Source organism: Manduca sexta, unplaced genomic scaffold, assembly GCF_014839805.1.
Source record: "Manduca sexta isolate Smith_Timp_Sample1 unplaced genomic scaffold, JHU_Msex_v1.0 HiC_scaffold_2624, whole genome shotgun sequence".
NCBI lineage: Eukaryota > Metazoa > Arthropoda > Insecta > Lepidoptera > Sphingidae > Manduca > Manduca sexta.
Window position 1 is genome coordinate 1 of NW_023593607.1, and position 21,557 is coordinate 21,557.

General features: G+C 34.2%; 2 protein-coding genes and 1 long non-coding RNA gene across 4 annotated transcripts; 1 reads left to right on the forward strand and 2 right to left on the reverse strand.

Moving 5' to 3' along the window:
• Positions 1-447: 447 nt before the first annotated feature.
• Positions 448-1,513, reverse strand: LOC119192329. Of its 2 annotated transcripts, none has more exons than XR_005113619.1 (3): positions 1,426-1,513; positions 1,017-1,183; positions 448-565 (listed from the first exon to the last, which is right to left on the reverse strand). It is a non-coding gene; the product is annotated as an uncharacterized LOC119192329 (long non-coding RNA). The 2 variants fall into 2 exon arrangements; XR_005113620.1 differs by lacking the exon at positions 1,426-1,513 and adding an exon at positions 1,312-1,326.
• An 8,254-nt stretch (positions 1,514-9,767) lies between these two features.
• LOC119192327 lies at positions 9,768-17,867 on the forward strand (the record flags this gene model as incomplete). Its single annotated transcript, XM_037446144.1, has 4 exons — positions 9,768-10,037; positions 13,238-13,325; positions 16,436-16,675; positions 17,508-17,867. Coding segments are annotated over 4 exons (714 nt in total), but the record flags the coding sequence as incomplete, so codon positions are not given.
• A 1,632-nt stretch (positions 17,868-19,499) lies between these two features.
• On the reverse strand, positions 19,500-20,491 carry LOC119192328 (thymus-specific serine protease-like). Its single transcript, XM_037446145.1, has 2 exons — positions 20,097-20,491; positions 19,500-19,680 (listed from the first exon to the last, which is right to left on the reverse strand). Exons 1-2 carry the CDS (start codon positions 20,489-20,491, stop codon positions 19,500-19,502), a joined length of 576 nt encoding a protein of 191 aa, XP_037302042.1.
• Positions 20,492-21,557: the final 1,066 nt, after the last annotated feature.

Genomic DNA, 21,557 nt, shown 5'->3' on the forward strand with positions numbered 1-21,557 from the left:
CCATACTGAAATTGGATAACATAATTAAAATGCCTGATAAATATAAAATGGTCAAATTCAACAAAAAGAATAAAAAATATGATGAATTTGCTTGTAGTTTATTTAAATCAGTCGCAATTTTCATTTGATTGTCATTGCCTAAACAAGTATAACCTTTAAGAGTATAATTTATGCAAAATGATTTCTACGAATTTATGCATATAAACATGTTAATTAATAGCATTTCAAATTTACTTTCCTTATTTTGAATACCAGGAATTAGATAGAATTATTTTATGGAGGTACAATAATTAGGAAAAAGTCACTCACAGAAGTAGCGCCCCAACCAGCTGCCCAAACTATTTGGTTGTCAGCAAGCGCATAGTTAGGGCCTGCGATGGAACCAGGCCGAGCACCAGCGTTATAAACAATTGGGGAAGAAGTCCGCATAATACCAATGTCATTGTCTAAAGTTCTTCTATTGTAATTAGGGTGTATGATGAAGGAATTGAAATTGTAAACTATGCCACCGCTGTTGGATCGAGTGGAGCCAATGCGCGCACGCCAACGTGAAACTCGGTCGCCTCTGAAACAATATGAGTCGACGTCAGGAACTAGATTTCCAGTCAAAGCATACGTGGGATGAAAAATCATTGCGGATTTAATAAATAAACAGTAATTGTTATTGCGAAATTATATCAAATGTACTGAACGAAGAACGATGGTGTTAGGATTAACACGTGGAAGATAATGAGTCTCTTAATCGGTACAAAATTTAAAAGAAAGAAAGAAATAAGAACGATTTATTAGTCATATTCGCACCATCAACAAACATAATGTACATAGATAATAGATAATAATAAAAAATGTCTGATCGCGGCGGTGACTACTCAGCATAATGTGGTGATGTGGTGCAAAACCATAACGCTGATTTATATTTATTTCTGAAATATCTAGTATAATATAATATCTACTCTGAAGTTTCTCAAAGATTTTCTTAATAATATAATTTATTTTCGAATTGGATTTTTACTTACGCTGGACAGTGAGCTGCAGTCAGAATGGATCTGTTGTTGAGAATAGTGCCGCCGCATGCTTGGCTATACAGGATACCAAACTGGGAGAATAAAAGCGACAATCTCTGGATACTGCTCGATGGTAGTTACTGAACCGCCGACTATTCTTTGCGGGTTTCTCGGCGCAGCTAAAACAAGCAATGCATTTAAATTATAAAATCTAGTTCTCACGATAGTAAAAAGATGGTTCAAAGCTCTTCTGGATCCGAACGTCTGCATGAAACAAAATGAAGACTTCATATTCTAGGCAACTTACAATTGTGATTGTTGAAATAGCAAAGCACCTTATACAAAATTAAATATGTTACAATTTTGGAAAAACGAAGATTGAATGACTTGAAATTATTTATATTAAATTACAGTTAATTACCTGCAACAGCTGCTAAGCTTGCAGCCAATAGGACTAAGACATTACGCATTTTGCCAAGTAATGAACTAATTAAACAATTGAATGATATACTAATTTATAATCATAACACTTATCTTATAAATACGAAAGATTATACACACTAGGGTGACCAAAAATGTACGTCTTTGAAGATTTCATAATATGGGAAGGCTTGATGTTGTCATCGGTATTACAAAGTCCGATGTTTAGATAATTAATTTACAGAAGTAATGACTTATGGGTTATTTATTTTTAGTGAGTATTTTATTTTAATTTTCGATAGATGGCGACAATGTCCTCAAAATTAAAAAAAAAAATGGTTAAATTAGCAATAGCCAAAATGATTAAGATAATATTATTATTAAATGTATTTACGTAAATATAATCGCATTAAGTCATAAATATTACTCAAATACGATAAGATTAATTAATACAGTTTTGTCTTTATCTTATGTTAAAAAAGTGGGGTGTAATAGTTACAAATCTGTCTACGCTTCGGAGGTTAAATGTGTGCGCTTACGCATTTTACATCAGCCATGATTCAAATTTATACTCAACTATATTTAATAGTATTGCAATGGAAATTGTTTATAATAACGCATCGGATATAACGGCTAACTGACGAGGTCCTAGTCAATACATGATTAATAAAATAAATTATTATGACTATCTAATTTAGCGTCCAGATTGGGTGCCTTCAACGTTGTTATTACCTATTTCCACTGTATTTTGGAATATAACTTCCAACGTTGCTTTCAAAAAATAATCGTTGAATACTAATTCCATAATAGTAAGTAAATGCGTAAGTTAAACACTTGTAAGCTTTCATAGCCCAACAGAGATTCGTCTATGAAACGAGTAACAACTAGTTCGATACCGGCACGGAAATATAATTCCTATTGTCCATGATATAGGACTACAAATGGCGTGTGCAATGTGACTGTTTATTTACTTATTTATTTTTATTACCTAAATATATGTGAATGCAAGTTTAGATTATAATAAAGCCCCCAATCACAAAGCTCATACATGTTAAAACTAACAACTCATTTGTTTAACGAAGCAGGAAATTGCTTATTATGTTACTAGCTGACCCGGCGAACTTCGTACCGCCTAACAGTCAATTAGTGTCGTGTTACCTTTTAGCTGAACTAATTTAGGCTTTGATGAACGTAATACAATGATACAAAATAATAGAAATATAAAAGTATTTTATTATGATGAATGAAGAACGATGATGAATACATACAGAATGAGAATAAAATTAAAAAAATTATAATAATTAAGTACTTCAAACACATGTCAGAAAAAAATTATTGAAAATACGCTCTAAAGCAGTCTTGAACAGCCTGACCAATGCATGATGTTCATGAAGCATTTGCTGCAGATCTTGGAGAATTGCTGTTTTCGTAGCTGTGTTGATCCCTTGACGCCGGTCAAGTTGTTCTTCCATATTGCCCATGAAGTATATTTGCAAAATTTATGCTGTGCATCTTCAATAGGTTGCAATGATCCAATGCGATGGCAAATCTGGCCTTGAATCTGTGAAGTCAAAGCCATAGTTATAGTTACATTTACAAACACTTTTATTTTCAAATAATAACATGCCATTTTTATTTTAGAGACAAATACAGAAATTTAACAAACTACATTTCAGATTTTTTTTACAATCATAGAAAATAAAAGTTTTAACGTAAATTACCTTAATGTCGGATTATATCCGTGCTAGTGTTTCGCCATAAAGCAGGAACATAATGGCTCTGGTGGCGGGACCAATAATGGCAATTTCACTTTACCACTAAGACAGCACAAACCAGGCGTTTCACCAGCAAACTTCAATGCGCCACAATGCTGGCAAACAACGTCCATTGGACCAATGCAAACTAAACGATGCAAGCTGTAGTCGATGGTGCAATCATATAGAAACGCTGCTCGATTCAAATCAATACTTGAACCATTTCTTCTTGCACTTGGAAGATTATTCCTCTGTTCATCTGAACGATAAGCTCGACGATTTCTCGTTTCTAACCTAGCCGTTTCACGGGCTGCCTCTCTTTGCTCTTGTGTTTGAGAAGCACGAATTAAGGCCCTTCTTTGCTCCATACTAACGCGGCGCTCTTCTCGTGCAATTTCTCGTTCTTCATCAGATAATTGACTCGCGATATTCCGTTGCCTAATTGCATTACGGCTCCGCTGGGAAAGATTAGATCTTCTAGGACGCGGCATTGTTATTAATAGTAATACTGAATATGCACTCGCACAAAACCACATAAAATCACCAAATATAATAACAGTGCCTGAACTTTCGAGACATAGACAATAGCTTATCAAGAAAAATCATAGACAACCTATAAAAGACATTTACACTTTTTGTTAACCTGTAGAATAAATCTTAGGTATTATTCCGAGCTATTTTGGATTTTTCTCGATTTATCTATACACTTCTATTCGAGATGGTCCCTCTCTCCTCTACCCTATTCCATTCTCTCTTACCATTTACAGCTAATATGCGTATGGTTTTTTTCTAAAAATTGAATAATTAATAAATAATTTACACAAATTAATGTCTAAAACAAACAAATATAACAGTACCTAAACTTTTGAGACATTTTACACAAAATAAATTTCTGAACGCACACATGAATAGTTGTTACAGTATTTGACAGGATTGGACAACAAATGTTTGACATGTAATAATCAAAAATGAGCATTTATTGAAATGATTAAGTATTATTACATATATCGAGTTTTCATTGTTTTTAAGATGTATTCTGCTATTCAGGGCGGAGACAAATCCAACGAATCAATAACCATGAAAATTGGTTCAGCAGATCTTGAGTTATAAGTGTTGTAACAAACCCGTCTTTGTTTTATATATATAGAAGATTAGCATTGACGACTGAATTCCGAGACGGTATTTGATTAACCTGTATTTAAAACTTCAAGAACTATCTACATTAGTCGGTGACCGCAAACAGATAGCAGTCTAAGACGTTTGTACGATGTTCGTAAGCCTATTCTTTTCTACAATAATAATACAAGAAGAAGAATTTATGTATCAAGGAAAATCGGCTGGAGAGGCGAAATTTCTATATAAGTTCCTTTACTATCTTGCTAAAATTTCATGTAATAAATTTAGGCTAACATTTTGAAGGATTTTACTGAGTGAAATCTATAATATTATAAAGGTGAAGAGTTTATTTGTCTGAACATGCTAATCTCAGTAACAACTAAACCGATTTTACAATTTTACTAATAAGAAGCTACGTTACTCCGGAGTGCTATAGGTTTGTTTTTATTCCGGGAATATAGTTATCCCGAAAAATCTTGGCGATGGCGGAGGCCGCAAGCAAAAGTATCATGCATAAAGTTTCCATCAAACGAAGTCGCTGACAAAGTACCATTTATAATATATGGAATACATAATTTGGTTCCGCATGTTTCCATTAGTTATTCTCGTTTCTCGTTCTCATTATAAAAAAAATTAAGTTCGCCTTTAGAAGTATATTATTAACCCGCCCACAATTAGACTTTCTTACTAATAGTTCGTTTAAATTGTGTTTTAAATCAACGATAATTAATGTACATTGTTGCTTGCACACCCTATTATGTATTCATATGACGCCCTTATTAAAGGATTAAATTTATTGTTCGTAATTTTAGTTCGCTCGGCAAGACTACTTCCCATAAATTCGATCTTATTTTCCCTTGCGTTAATAAATTGGTAAAATGTTGGAATTAAATAAATGTGAAACAGTCCATTAGTCAGACTTATCAACGAACAAAATAATAACTCCAAGCTTGTGTCAATCTAATTCAAAATGTCCTTAGATTCGTATCATTGAACTTGACATGAGTAACAAAACGTTTCACGAAGACACAATAGGCAAACGACGAGCAAAATAGTAGAAAAATTACAACAGCAATCGAGCAAGATCAACGCACAATACTTGTCATAGCGAACAAATCGCCTAACACTGACCCCAGAGACAAAGATGCATTCCTCACTGAAGAACTCACTCCGCTCTTTATCTCGAACCAGAAAAATACACCATTACAATGTTATAATACAATATTTATCATACAGCAACGTGGGAGTTAATACGACAGGGCTTTTAGCTTTAATATCGATGATGTCCACTCCTTCATCGAGAGCGTCATTATGTGGAATATCCGTGAGAACAATGACATTAAGTTTGTTATTTTTACTCTTTCTATATCATCAGTTACAAGGACTCAAACATCAGTCACGCGTCATCAACATCGAGTAATTATCTTTGAATGCTCAACGCACATGCGAACGCAGGAGTCGGTAGGTAGTCTGAGATGCATTATATTTACCTTGTCTTAGACCTCCGAGAACTGCAGCCTCCTCGTGAAACAATGAGTCGACCTCTACACTTGTCATTAACAAAACAAAAATAAAAAATTTAATTTTTATAATACTCAGAATATTCTCACGCGAAACCGTGAACGCACTGTTCAATCAACGTTATAACCTTGAATTTATTAAGTTTTATTAAGTAAATAGGGCTAAAAATATATAATATAGAGAGAGAAAACATTTAAAAAAAGAATGAGTACTCACCGTAAGTACTTATTCAAAATGACCTTAAGACGGGGATCATCATGCCATTTTTTCCCGTACTAATTGTTGTCAGTGCATACAGAAGTTGTTTCGATCATATATTGCAAGGTGATCGACCAGTAATGATCGTTAAAATTCCAAAGAATTTACCGGAAATATACTGCGCGACTGACGAAACGAGCAAACATCTGAACAGCCCAACCAGCAACTGGAATAAATTTATTTTCGACCCTGACAACAAATATTTCTATGAGACGGAACATTGGCGTTATCACCTTTATGAATAAATGCATTACGTCTATTTGTAGGCGAGAACATACATAATAAATATAATTTTGTAGAAAATTACAAATCAGATTTAGTTCCCATACCAAGCAACCGCATCAACTATGCGCGAGATCACTTCGCAGTAGCCTGCTTATTGTTGCACAACAATGCAATCTCCATTCGATCTTATGACGTATTGCACTTCATTTCACTCAAATAGTGCTGCAAATTTCTAACAAACAACATCCATTTCGCCAACTTAGCAACTGTTCTACAGGCAATATTGGTTTTGTGCAAATCACGCCGGATCTATGGGAAAGAAACCACATTACAAGATTCCCATGATTTTCCGCGGCGGATAAGATGCACTCCTAGATTTTCTGCAATGGTTTAGCGGTCTAGCCACTGTTTATCGGTCGAGGAACTCAAATAAATCTAATAGGTAACGTATCTAATGTTTTTCAGTATGGAAGTCGTGACACGTTAGCGTGGGGACCGGTGCAGATATTACAACTATTAATTTCGTGTCATCGACCCGCTCCATTTAATGTTTGTTTTTGTATAAAGCTATTATTGCTCCTGAAACCATTTTAATCAATTAATTTATTTACCTCTAAATGAATGCGACGTCCTTGTTACGTACATTGTTTGCCAATGTATTTAACGATAAGATCTAACTCAGTTCTGATGTTACTTCAAGTCTAATATTTGTTTGTGCAAAACTCTAAGCGGTTCATCGTACATTTTACACACGATTCTCATTACACCAATTTTCGATTTCATAATCAAGGCCGAACGATAGGTCGTGACCGATGTGCCATAACTAGATCATCGATTTCAAAGCACTATTTACCTATATCCCATTACGGTTTTAAAACTGGCGCAATTGAAACGTAAAGACTTAGTAGGGGGCAGATCGTGACCAGTGTTATGCAAAACAGCGCGAGACAACGGCTATAGGAAGCATTTTGTGATCGAAATACTAAATTGAATCGAATGTTGTGCAAAATACCTAAATTAGGACAAAAGAAATAGATTAAAAAAATCTTTGCTATTATATTCTGACGTCTTTTATTTGACCTAATTTAATGCATCACTGGCATATTATGTACCTACTTAAGCCTTTGGTTTCTTATGAAGTATGTAATGGACCAAATAAAATAAAAATAACAATACATTTATTACATTCTTGAATTAGAGGAAAATTATTACTGTTACGATTTAATGCAAAAATGAAGCATGTATGTAGATTATATAGTGTTAATTTGCTTATTAAGAGTAGTTCAAGTCAGGGAGCCCACTGGCTAATTCTTTATCAAGGTTATATTCTGTCGCATTCAACTTATTTTAACTGGTTTAACGTACACCCAACTTAAAACAGCATATTTGTCTCCTTAAAAAAATTTAAGAGATTTTTTTTTCATAATCTAGTTTTTATTTGTGTCATGTACCAAGAATATATAAAATGTTTTTGTAGATAAAAGTTTTCTTAGCATTTCAAACCAACCGATGTTAGCATTCAGGTCACCGTGTTCACTAATCTGGATTCTAATCCCGTACTTGTGGCGTCTACGGTATTTCCACACACGGGTATTACTTTTAGCGCTTGTTGTTACTAAAGATTTTTTGTCATCATGATTTTTCAAATAAGGGTTTTAAATCTTTTTTATTAGTTTCGAATGTTGGACGATAATCGGCGAGGCTTGTGCCATTCCTTTGTTACGATTGTTTATGGGTACTTGGTATCACATAAAACCCGTTGTTCTCTGTACATTTATGATACTTACCTAAGCTATTATTTGTCACGATGATGCACCTAGAATGAATGTTGTAAAGAAGAAAACATTATCATAACTTTTCGCTTTACCAACATATATTGCATAATTGAAATGTTTATTTTCAAATACTCCGTCTTTGTTAGCAGAAAGCACGGCTCGATTAAGATGTCAGCAAACACGTTGGCTTCGCAACAACAACAAAAAAAAAAAAATATCGCCTCTTAAATTTAAAATTAATAAAAACCCGAAATATTTCCTGCTTCGCTGCCGTTATCATACATCATTTAAACCCTTTCGAATTGTTTGAAATATATCAACTGTGCGCACTCGCACATTATCGTAATACCACATTTGTAATCGACGAAAACACTGTAATCAAACAAAAAATAAAATGTTCCGCTTATACAAACGTATAATAACATTGCCGAAATGGATTTAGCATTTTTATTTCGTATTTTTTTTGACTCTTGAAATATCTAGGATAGAAGTTTTATTGATCTTTGTAATTTAATAAAATTTTATGTATTTTAATCAAGATATGACGAGATTATAAATGTAATTACATTTCCATCGAGTCATATTATTATCTTATTGGTGTCAATTCTTGGTAATTTAAAGAGCGACAATATTGGAAACGAACAATAATATACTTTAATCTAATCTTATATTTTGCAAGATTTACATAGAATAATATCAAATTATCTACATAATAATTAATTAAAGTGATAAAACTTTGACGAAGCAAGTACTAGGTGAAAGAACTAATTAAAATCAATATATTCCGGTACAGTTCGGACAAATATACTAGCAAGTGACGTCATCGGAAGTATTTTTAACGTTGAACATAGACGCGGAAATGTTAATTTGTCCCGTAGTGCATAGACAATTTCGTGTTTCTTAAATACAATCTACTTCCACGTTATCTGTCACAAAGCGTGATGTTATGAAATTAAACAAATTAGAAACTTATGTTCAAGCGCTAAACTTCATTTTCGTTTACTTTTGCGGTTTTAGTTCTGGATATTTTGTTGGTATTTCTAATATAATGACGAGGTTTGACGTAAGGCCGACGGTTTGTCGTAAAAGTTAAACCATATCCTAAAAACATGCCTAAGAAATTCTATACCTTCGACCTCGTATTAGTATGATAAATCAAATGCTTTGTTCGTCTTAGACAACTGTTTTCCCAATCCTACCAGATAAAAATTCTGAATTAACAAAGATTACTATGTTGATGTAATAAGCTCAATCGCTTATCATAGCCGTAGGTAGTGTGTAGTCGTGAAGTCGAATGATTGCCATCCCAGCCAACATCACGACCCTTTGCGCAACCGTCGCTAAATGTTACGGTCTGTATGTTCGGAGCATTTATTTTGTATCGCCAATAGCTCTGTCGGTATGAACCTTTGGAAACATGGTAATTTTAATTCTAGGAATTATGTACAGTATTTTCAACAGCATAGAGACGAAACTAGATGTAAATAATGCAAATGCAATTGTAGTCAGAAGTTGCTAAAATCCGTTCCAGAAGTGCATAGTGATTTTTTAACTAATTTTGCATTTGAATGATTTACTTAATCTCAATGGTAGTGAAAGCATTATTAATGCAAGATCCTATTTTGGTCATAGTGCTTTTTAAATATTATTTTGTGTAGATTTTTGAATAAAACTAAACAAACTTTCATTTGTCCACAGTTCAAAGACCGATGGACATCAAGAACAGACCACGCATTCCAATTCCTGACGAGGATCCCTACAGTATTGCGAGCTCCAACGCGAACGGGTCGGGATCCAGCGGCAGCTCTGGGGGGTACGGGCTTGGTAATGGACACGTCAATGGCCATGGAGTGGTGGCCGCCACTAGAGAGCAACTAATGATGCAGATGGGTCAAAGGAGAGGCGAGAAACCCCCCAATCTACCGCCGAGGGAGAATGGATACGGACCTGCTGATATTCCCAAGGTATGTAGCATTTCTGAAATAAAATAAGTTAGTAGTAGTAAGTGATTTTAATTGTTTTAAAAATCTAACCAAAATGCGCCAGTCATTGAAACATAGCGTTTTATAATTATAAAAAAATGAACTTTGAATATACAAATACCTATATTGCAAAGACATTAAAGACTTTTTAAGAAAATATAGGGGACAAAAATTACCAAAAGAAGCAGGTATACATCCTGTCGGCCCGTCTATCACAGCGCCATAAGATAACCTTTAGATTATCGTAAAAAATAACTTCACCACAACGAAAGTTGACGTGCTAATACAATTTGCAATTTCCACTTTGGAAATTACGCTGGCCATAGTAACCACATTATATAATGTATTACAATAAAATAAAACAAGCAACTCGTTCGTATTGAATCATAGAATGAATTGTGATGGACTTGTACAACTGAACACACTCACATCTGATGGGGATCTAGACTTCATTTTCTATGAGCACGTATATTCTTATGCTAATGTATTTAGGTATACGTTCGTTGCTGCATCTTAAGGGTCGTTTTTCTATGTAGGTAGTACTCATTTTATCACCATTTCTTTGGATGTGCTTATAGATTATAGTCTGACTTATGTATTTACTCAGAAGTTGTGAAGCAGGCTCTTAGTGTTTTAATTTTTAACCCTGGTATTTGTGGTGACAAAGACACAAGTCTATTCATTTTTCAGAAGAATCTAACGTTATTAATGAGCAGCATTAAGAATTTGTTTACGTTATTATGGCACTCACTGGCATACTAAATAATAAAAATGAAGAAAAGGTAATTAATTCATCAATTAACACAAGTATTCGTAATCATAAAACAACAATAACATTAATCACTCGATCGAATTTAAAGTATTTATTGGATGCAAATCTGATAAAATTAGTCAGGTATAAAATTTATAGCAGTCGATACGACATTAATCACCGAAATGCTCAAACGAAATTGAAGATAAAGATGTGAACTAAATCAAGAGGCATGACTCATGTGTCAGTGAAAAGCGAGTCATTATAGCCGCCCCACCCCAAATAAAGGTCCAAATGCATTAGCGATAAGGGTCAACTTATGCGAACTGGAAAGCTAAAGTGGGTTTTTATAGCAACTTTGATTGGTGAACCTGTGGCTTTTTATTATTAGAATTATTTATTGAAATAAATCTGGATTTTTGGTGTATTTAAATCCATGTGTTTTGATTAAATATGCCAAGAGGAAAAAGAGGAGAATGAGCTACTAAACGCATATAGACCTTTACATCCGTATAGAATAAATAATAGATGGAAACGGCCTCCAAGTTCCGACATAATGAGTTAATCAGCTTTTGCATATAAATTATAGAAATTTATAATACCGCGTGACATTCTTTTACCTTATTTAGTCCTAATGGGCATAATATTTATTCACTATAATTTATTTTTGCTTTCTCTCACTTCAAAATAGGATGTTTACGTAAATATTAGTAAAGGTGAGTAATTTGGGTGCGGCACAGCGAGCCTTTTCAAAATTTTGTTTTCGCGAGTATTATGCTTTCTAAAACATATAAATTGTGTAGCAGTGCTAATTCAAGTTTTATAATTCATATTTTATGTGAGATATATGTTTTATTTATTGATTTCATACGTATCAGACTTTGAATATTTTGAAACTATTCATACTGGAACAAATTTTAATTTTGCATAATAAAATTGGCTGATCATTGCCGATAGACGGACGCAAAAGTTCAATTTGTTGCACTCGATAAAAACCTACTTGTCAGACCTTGAAGGCCGAAGCAACCGAGAAGTACAAAGGACCACCTATCTAAGATAGGAAGCCATATCTCCGATCTGATCTTGAAAATCGAAGATAAAATTGTAAACTCGCTCTCGATTCACCTAAACTCGTGAGAGCGTGTGACACTATACTAAATGAACAATGTCTTTTGTGTGCCTTTTAGCCTTCAGTTTTAAGTCTTACGACCTGGCAAACTGAATAAAATATCTAGTTTTGTCCACGTCTCTCGCATACTTATTGTCAACGGCGGCGTAATGCTGTCACATGAAAACGTATTGAACGCAATCTATTGATCAGATTACGTATTGAGACTTTATTTACGCGTGTTCCTTCAAACAATGCGAAATGTAGTAGACCAGTGGAATGTAGTTGGTTTGTGTGTTGAGGTACAAAAATATTTGCATCAAAAGGAATTGTAGGTTGCGGCTTTACTTGTGTTTATAATGTTTTTATGACCTACTGACAATGAATTTTAGTTTGGTATTTCAATGATGGAGTAAGCAGGTCTCTCGTCTAATAGTGAACGTCAATGCAGATAACAACAATACTAACAATTGGATTTTATGTTTTCTATTATTCAGTAATTTATTGGTAAAGGGTAACAGTGTTCGTCAAGCTTAAAAACAATTGTGCTTGTATACTGATATTTAAGAGTTAAAATATTATGCTCCATAAAGATTCCCGCTCATGAGAGACCCACCACCTTGTCAATATTGATATTGAAAGAAATTGGTTCAATAAAAACCACATAAAATTTCCATGTAAGGTAAAATCTATAAACACACCTCTAAAATAATATTGCGATACTAAAACTTGTTATTAACCCACTTAAATCTGGAAATAATTCCGCTCTTCGTGTGGCTTTCATAATTTCTTTAACTTGATAAGGACCCTTTTCTATGTAGTTTATATCGGTATTTGTTGTTTTTCTGATGCCGTCTTTGAGCCTCCACAAGGTAAAGATTGTAATACACCCACGCTTTTATATTACTGCATAAGTTCTTTTTTGGTTGGGGAATTGCATGTTTTTACATGTTTCTACACCCTTAATCTTGTCTATGGATGCATTACGTACTGTCGGTTTGGGTGTTCCAAGGGGACTTACATCTGTCTTATCTTTTTGTATTACTTAATTTATATTGTTTATGGTTGATCTCACTGCTTGTATTTCTTTGAATTTGTTATTATTACTGCCAGTAGATAGAGTATAATGAGGTAGGTTAATGATTGTTAATTTATACTAAATGATATCCGAAGTATTATCTTAATATCACATCTTTCCGTTTTTGATGCATGACTTTCGAAGTAATTAATTGGTTTATGATTCAAATATTGCATATCGTTAATTCACATCTTCAAAATCTAATATACCAAATTCTAAAATTAATATTTTTTTTTTGCTTTCAGCCTGATTACGACGATATTGAAACAAACGGCCGCGTGCCGGCGCAGTTCCCGCGTGGCAAATCCGATAAAGGCAAAGAGAAGAAATACGGTAAGTGAACAGTTCTTTACACAGAGCTAATTACGTCGAGTGCGTCCGATCATACATTATCGACTTCCATTAATGACCGCGACTTAACAATGCATAACAAAAAGGAGGTTACGAAGCCGCTTTGTGCTAAATATAACGTTCTCGGAGTTTGATTATTACATTGAGGTTTCTTTCCTTAATATACGTGACGATCGGCTTCAATATTTACATAATAAGATGCGTTATAAGTTACTTTATTATATTTAAAAAGATAATTTTCCTGTCTGAGGAATATATTTTTTATAAACAGTTAATACTTTATGAGATAATGTGAAATATATCTAATAATTTGGTATACTATACCTCGATATAGAGAGCAACCAGATTTGTAGCTAACGAACTAAATGTAAATACTGAAAAGGTAAAAACACATTCACTTTCTTAACGAATTAATGAAGTCCAATGGGGACCTTTTTAATCGTCCCACTCGGCTTGACTCTGGAAAAAGTGCATTAATTACTGGATGCAAATAAATTCACCTCATCAGGATTGGTATCATGTGTTCTGTCTTGCTCAATAGGCCATAATAGTATTTAAAAGGCCGCGCGGCACCAGGCGCCTGCCCCAAGAATAGGTCCTCGGAATACTTTCCATGTTTGGATAAACCGAAGCTCATAACTTCTCGGTAATGGACAAATAACACCTGAAATGCATCTGCATGTGTATTGCTTTTGTTGTTCATTGGTCACATTAAGATATTTTTCCATATTGGTGTTATTTATTTGCTCTTACAAGGTCTTTAGGTTTGGTTGTAATAAACTGAACGATATACAATTTATAAATTATTTGGGATTTCAATGCTGCTGTAGTGGATTTGGTTAAGCGTTTAAGGACTTGTACGATTTGTTTATAATTGTTTTTTATTAATGTCACTAGCACAAACCCTTGTGCCGTATCTTTTGTTAAATACATCTTTAGTAAAAGTATATTTACCCTTAAAGATAAGGCTTTTTAACAAGGAATAATATTTAAGATTCAACCATATTAAATCACGTCCTAAATATAAAATAAAGAAATATTTTTGATATTTCGCGTAAAACTATTTTTCTCTAACAACTATGTTTCGCCTTGTCCATGGCCGAATGCGTCGACACAGCAACGGATTTATAGCTCCAACTGGCAATTTATACGGGGCGATTTTGCAAGTGTGAACATTATATCAAACGAATGACAGAACATCATTTATATTATGTTGTCCACGCGCCATAAGATTTACTATGCTGGAAATACTTATGTAATAAAATAGGGAGTGGTGAATAACTTCCTTACAAGCGTAATAGAGGATATAGCTTCTGCTTGAGGTGTTAAAGTTAATAAATAAGTTTTGTATCGCATTATGATATTTCTTTAGCCATTCCACTTCTCTTGCACTGTAAAGGTCATTAATACCCAAAGAAATGAATCACGTTTCTTAATTTAAATTCAAAATTCAACAATATTGGATTTTAAGAAAAAAATTATAACACCATGATTTAACTCCACAATAAATTCAAAATCGCGGCACGAGAACGGATTTACAAAAATCACGGGCATGCTAAAATTTACAACACCGTGAAGGCAAACAAACGAACACATCGCAAACTCAGCCATACATCACAGATTACACACGACACTTGCTCAAAACACAAAGTGCCACGATAAGAGCATATTTTATTTCGAAATATTTAATATTCTCTCACATTCTCGACTTTTTGAAATACGAGACAAGTTTGCAAGGCATTTTATGCAAGCCAAAGTATCTATCTATCTTTCTATCGTCTATCTCGATTCTAGACACTGAATAAGAATCCGATTTTGGATTAAAAAATTTGAGGGAATTATTTTTAACGTGAATTTTATTCATTTTTAATTTGCGAAGATTTTTTTTAGAAATTTTAAAGTATGCCATAAATAAGAAATAAATAATTTTAAAATAACTTATTTGGGTCTTATTAACTTCTTCGCATTTTGTCTCATAGTATATTCTCGAGGTCATGATTTTTTCCACTTGATTGGTACTTTGAACAAATACAAGCTAGTATCTTATTCAAATTATGCAAAGGTAATATAATATTCAGGTTTGAGATGGCTTAGGGGCCTTGTTCGATCGAATGTGACGTTTCTAATTCTCATTTGAAAATTTCAAGCGCCATCACTCGTAAGTGTCTAGTGATATTAATTTGAATTCCTTCCGTTTGATCGAGTACAAAGAAGTTATGGGTGTTTGAGATCATTAAAATCGTCTCAAGCATGAAGAAATTAATAATATTTTGACTTTTACAAATACAGCAGAATGCCACAAAATTTTATGGTCACTTGAAAATATTAGCAATCTATTTCCTTGTATATATTTAATGAACCAACATTATTTCAATATATTTTAGACGTATCACAAACCATAGTAGGTAAATTGCCACTTCGAAGGTATATTAATGATCGATCTCTCACGTTCTGTTAGGCGCCAGATGCTAGCCTAGCTCCAAACAATGCCCGACATGTTGCAACAACCGTCTTGGCATTTGTATATCCTTGATATTTCGACTAGCGGTATTTGGAACAAGAGGGCGTAGGACGCAGGACACGATGCCTAGTCTAGTCTATGTCATATTGGAACATGGACAAGCACTGTCGGATCTAGAACTAGTGTGATACAAATGTCACAAAATCTTACATGTTCGCCTATAGCAATAACCAACAACGAAACGGTTAGATGTAAGAAATAAATTCATCCTGTCTATTTTTGTTAAGAATAATATTATTAAGGGCAACGGGACAATATGTACTAATCCTTGTAGATCCGGCTCTGTGGAGGGCAGACAAGTGACCACTAACGATGTTTTTAGTTCAAGCTGTTTGTTGTATGGCGGTGTTATTCGCTCTAAGCGTTAGTATACTTGTACGGTGCCTTGTCGCGTGCCGTTTACATTGCGGAGTTTAAGTAAATGTTCCTAAAGGAAATTACATGTTATTTTAAAGCAATTACCTGACTGTGATATCGATGTTTATTCATAGCAAAGATTTCCATCAAGACAAGAATAGAATTTTGAAATATTTCGAAATTAGTTTACTAATTGTTTTCTTCTTTATTTCAGATGACCCCTACTACTGCGGCCTACGCGCACGCGTTCCGAACTTCGTGAAGGCGAACGGGCAAAAAGTTTTGCCGCCGATGCCCGAGCGCCTCACTCTGAAAGAGGCGCCGGTGCCCAGCAAGCGTTACAGCGTGGCCCACCCGCACCCCGGCCCATTCCCGCCACACATGCCAGCGTTTGCCCACGCCCCGATGCCGCCGGCGGCGTTGTGGCACGCGCGCTCTTACGAGAGCGGAATCGGTGCGTACGACAGACCCCTAGAAAGAAGCTCATGTACCAATTCTATCCGAACAGGGAGCCCAGGCTGCGCCCGCTCGTCATCCAGCAGCCCCGCTAAAGTACATATACAGACTAACCCCGCACTTTAATTCCACCGCCTCGCAGCGGACTCTTCGCTCCAACCTTGGTATTTAAAACTTTCTGTTATTTTAGACAGCTTCGCTTGGTAGCACATCGCCTTTAGCTTCTTTTCCTTTCACTTCTGTGCTTACAACTCACATGTTCATCGTCAGTTTCTTGATCATGACCATATCTATCTGTTTCTATTTGTGTTGCATTGCAAGCTTTGCAATCATCTTTAGAATAGGCGATTTAGTTATGTGTTTTCCAATATTTTTGTTTTTATGAAAATATTTTATGCAGTTTGAATTTCTATTTGAGAAATCTTTTATTAAAGTTATTATTTTTTAAAAGAATTATGAGTTGACGTGGGATATGAAACGTTCCTTATTATCTGCACCATTATTTGGTATTCCTATAGAAACTTTATGTGTATATGTACAACAATACAAATAGAATCCTTAGGCAACTATATGCGGGCGGTTACAGTTAACAATTATTATTAAATTACTAACGCACTAAAAATACACAAGTATATGAATTATGGATCCATTTGATATTACCCTACAATAAAAAATACTTCCCTGTTTGCAAAGTGCGTTTCGAAAAGTACACTGGCGTAACGAAAATAATTTAACCGCTTTCCCCAAGAACCAATATTGAATCCCCAAGGTATCGGTTGGTGAGAGAAAATTAATATATTTGCAATCATTTAATGAGGCTAATGTTTCAGACGGAGAACACTATGACCCATACGCGTTATACGGCCGCCTGCCCATGCCTGGACGTGGCTTCCCACCACCACCAGCCCCACACGCACGCCACATGTTCATCGGAGAGTGGGATTAAAGTGCAACACCACAAACACGGCAATACTACCCGATATTAGACTCGATTTAAGAATATTGTCACATCGATGTTAGGAAATATTAATGAAACAGTAGCTGTTGTAAAAAATATGTAAATGATAATTGACCAAAGACTGATGTCTTTTTTGAAGCGAATATTTGTAGGAAATCATATCGATGTGACGGTATTGAAATTAGAATTGGTGTAAATATTCGTAATGTTTTAAGTTATCGCGAATTTAAAAATGAAAACCTTGAAGGTATTGAAGATTTAAAAACAATCGAAATAGCGATACCGAAGCTGGTTGAGTTAAGGAGATAATAGAATGTAAGATGAGTGGATTGATATGTCAGCGGTCAATTTTTAAAACAGCAAACATAAAAGCAGAGTTTGTATCTTCTATGAATAAGTAGATAAGGCATATTTAAGTGATATTGTAGACGTAGATAAGCTTGAATACCTTAAGTTAACTATCACTGCCAATTAATTTAAACGATATTTGCGTGTTCAGGATATTCTGTGCGTTTTGATATCTTTTTTTATTTTTTATGCTTATATCAATCCTAGTCAATACAGGGTTGGGATATTAATAGAGACATATTTTTAATCTCATATTGATTATTTACTTTTGAAAATAGGCGGAAGACCACCTTGGCCACTCAATATCTGAATGTTCTTGATGTCTCATGTTAGTATTACTGTTGTAAGTCTGTATATTATCATTGTGGTATATATTCGATATGAATTAATCGTAGTTTAAGTAAATTTATTGTAACCTTATGAAGTAATATTCTATTGTAAATAAATTTTTCTTGTTTTCGGTAGATATTTTAACATTTTATATTCTATTAAACATTTTCTCTCCAATACTCATTTAATATTTTATTGATTAAGTTAAGTTAATTAAGTTGACAATGTTTAATGTAATTTGTTGTCACAATTTAATTCGTTAGGTTTTTTCATGTATATTTCAATGATAATTGTGTACACTTTAGTTGTAATATATGTATTCGTTATTTAAGTTTTAGAATTAAATAATACATTCCTTAAAAGAACTATGCTGGTTGTAAGAATAGTTCTTTTTAGCGGAATATATTTTTATGCTTTTTATATTATACTGAAATGTAGCTCTTCATAATTGTATTATATAGGAGGTGCTACACAGGTTACCATTTTGTATCTTATGCATTATTATAGATAATTATATAGATACTGAAACGTTTATAGCTGGATATAACGAAACATAGAAAGGAATTGATAAATTGTTAGAAAGCATAATATTTTTGAACATTAAATTATGATTGTGACTTCAATTTGGGGCACAATGAGAAATGAATAGACTTTGACAAATTTAAAGCATTTTCCACTTAGCAAGAAACAATTATTATATTTAATATGTAAAATTATATCGAGTAAGATATGTAATCATATTTTTATAACGAATTTTAAACATCAACATCCGACATTATTGTGTAATATAGGGTGTTGGTTAACAAGTAACCTATTATAAGGAAGAACATGTATGAGTAAATATACATAATATTTTTCAATATGCCTTTCGTTTTATTTATGAAATACGTTTGCTGTGTAAAACCTTAGAATGAATAAAATTAAAATAACTAGAAACTATAAATCAGAAGCAAATTTAATCATTATTATAATAACATTTAATATTATAATTATTCGTCAACATCTTCCTAATTCAAAGTGATGAATATAATATGTCCACAGTAAATTTATTCCCGCTTTATAATATAATCACCAGCTCCAATCCATTTCTTAACTAAGTATTTTATATAATTTCTTGCTTCTTTCAATTCTTGGTGATCGCCAGGCCTGTTAGAAAATAAATCTCTGCAATGCGATGCTCGAGGTATCACTTTGCCGGAGCATCATAAGAAACGTCTTCTAAAACTCCAAGTTTATGGTAAGGGTCTAGTTCACCATTCACAAACACTACATTAGAAACATTTGGCTTTAGACCTCCAAATAATTCGTTAGTATTTTTGACTCCTTCCTCAATCCTTTGTTCATTAAACGTAGGACCGTAAAGGCTGCTACACATTTTGTAAAATAAGTCCATTCGAATATTTTTCGTAAATGGTTGCTTGTCTGAAGAACTGGTCGGAAAATAGCTAAATTCTGTACAAGTTTGGTACGTCCAGGACATTAGCCAGTCAATTTCTTTCATGCTCTTTATCATTTCGTCAAAATCGTAATCAAAACAATCGTTTTTTGCATTCCACAACACTTCATCTTTAGATGAATTTATTGCTGATGTGCTAATTAAATCTTCACAGTGGCTTTTAATCGATTTTGGATTCCCATATTGCGCCGTGTACATAAATTCAGAACTTTTATCTAGGAAGAATATTTGCTTATTTTCATTTTTGTTCATATCGGTCTTATCGCAAATGTGTTCTTCTGCCTTTAATTTTGCAATACCATCCGGTGATTTAACAACTCATCATACCTTTTGAATATTTCCGCAATTTTATCGAGACAATTTGGAGTACCATGTTGTTCAAAATCCTCGCTAACGTTCTCTAAGTATTCGTAGAAATCTTTCTTTGCAACAACTGGAGCACTACTAGCAATGGCGGCATCTATTAATTGAGGATAGAGCAATTCCATCCAAGTCGCTAAATTGCCTGCGTATGATCCTCCCACTACGACAACTTTTGACGATTTAAACTGAGGTAACAGTTTTATTTCCTCTATCAGCTTTGCTACATCAGCTAGTGCTTGCTTCGAACTTAAGTATTTTAGGTTCTCTGTACTCAAATCGTCAAACGGTATGCTCTTACCGTAATATCGATGTTCTGATAGATACATCGCGCCCTTAGTTTCTTTCGCCAGTTCATACATTATTCCAGTTTGTAAAAATGCTTGAGTGGCTTCATCTTCGCCATTTATAAATAAGTATATAGGACCGTCAGGCGCCATTTATCAAGTCTCTCAAATACCTCATATTCCACATTCTGTCATCAGTTTTATTAAAATGATCCAATGGTTGTTGAAGCCATTTCGTTTCAATCGTTGATTTATCGAAGTTTGCCACCATAGAGTTCACTTCTTTCGATAAGTATCTGTATCCATTGCTAAAGCTAAACGGCGCCAAACTATCAGCAAAGTGCAGACAGAGTAAAAAGAATGTGTTTAAAAAGCAAAGTACATTATGAAATACCGAGGCTGAATGTCATGAGAAACGATAGCACCGCTATTTATGTTGTTACATTTAAGTTATCTGGAACATTGGTGATACTACATTTGGCTCATATGCGGGTATTAAAAGACGTTTATGTAAATTTCTTTAGTTAATAAAATAGTTTTATGCATCTGTGCGTGTGAAGTCATCCACGTATTACAGTCTATGATCAATCATAAAATTAAAGAAGCTGTAATATTTTGTAACCAATGAATAATTTGGATGTTTGTTAGTTGTAAATCTAAAAACAGCTAGAAACTGATTTCAATGAAATTGGACACATAGATTATATGGCGCTGACATGGTCCAGATGACCTACTAAATTTCACTGACTTTTACGGACTTGCGTAACCGGAAAGGCATTTTGCGCGAGCGAAACCGCGAGCGAGACTTAGTCAAATAATAAATGAACAATATCAAACTTTTTAATCTTTATTTACATATCTGTAGTTGCAACAGATACTTTGAAATGATGTTTGAAACGAACGGCGAGCGGCAGAGCGACAAGCGGGCGGCATGTATGGGGCAATAGGAAGAATGGCCGAAACAAAGCGAAGCGGGCAGCGGCGTCGCTACGTAACGTTGACATGAGAACCGTGTCGTCGTACCGCTGCCAGCGGTACACACGCTGAGCTCATTGTGGTAGCTGAGCGGTTAGGATACATTGACAAAGCGTGGCTGAACGATCAGCCGCGGTCAGCGATGATCATGACACCCGCAAAGCGG

Excerpts from the sequence above, each read along its gene's own strand:
- LOC119192328 (XM_037446145.1), bottom strand. The coding sequence starts at position 20,491 with ATGTATGAACTGGCGAAAGAAACTAAGGGCGCGATGTATCTATCAGAA. Across the intron at positions 19,681-20,096 it reads ATTGCGGAAATATTCAAAAG|CAGCCTTTACGGTCCTACGT; the intron begins GTATGATGAGTT and ends CAAAATGTGTAG.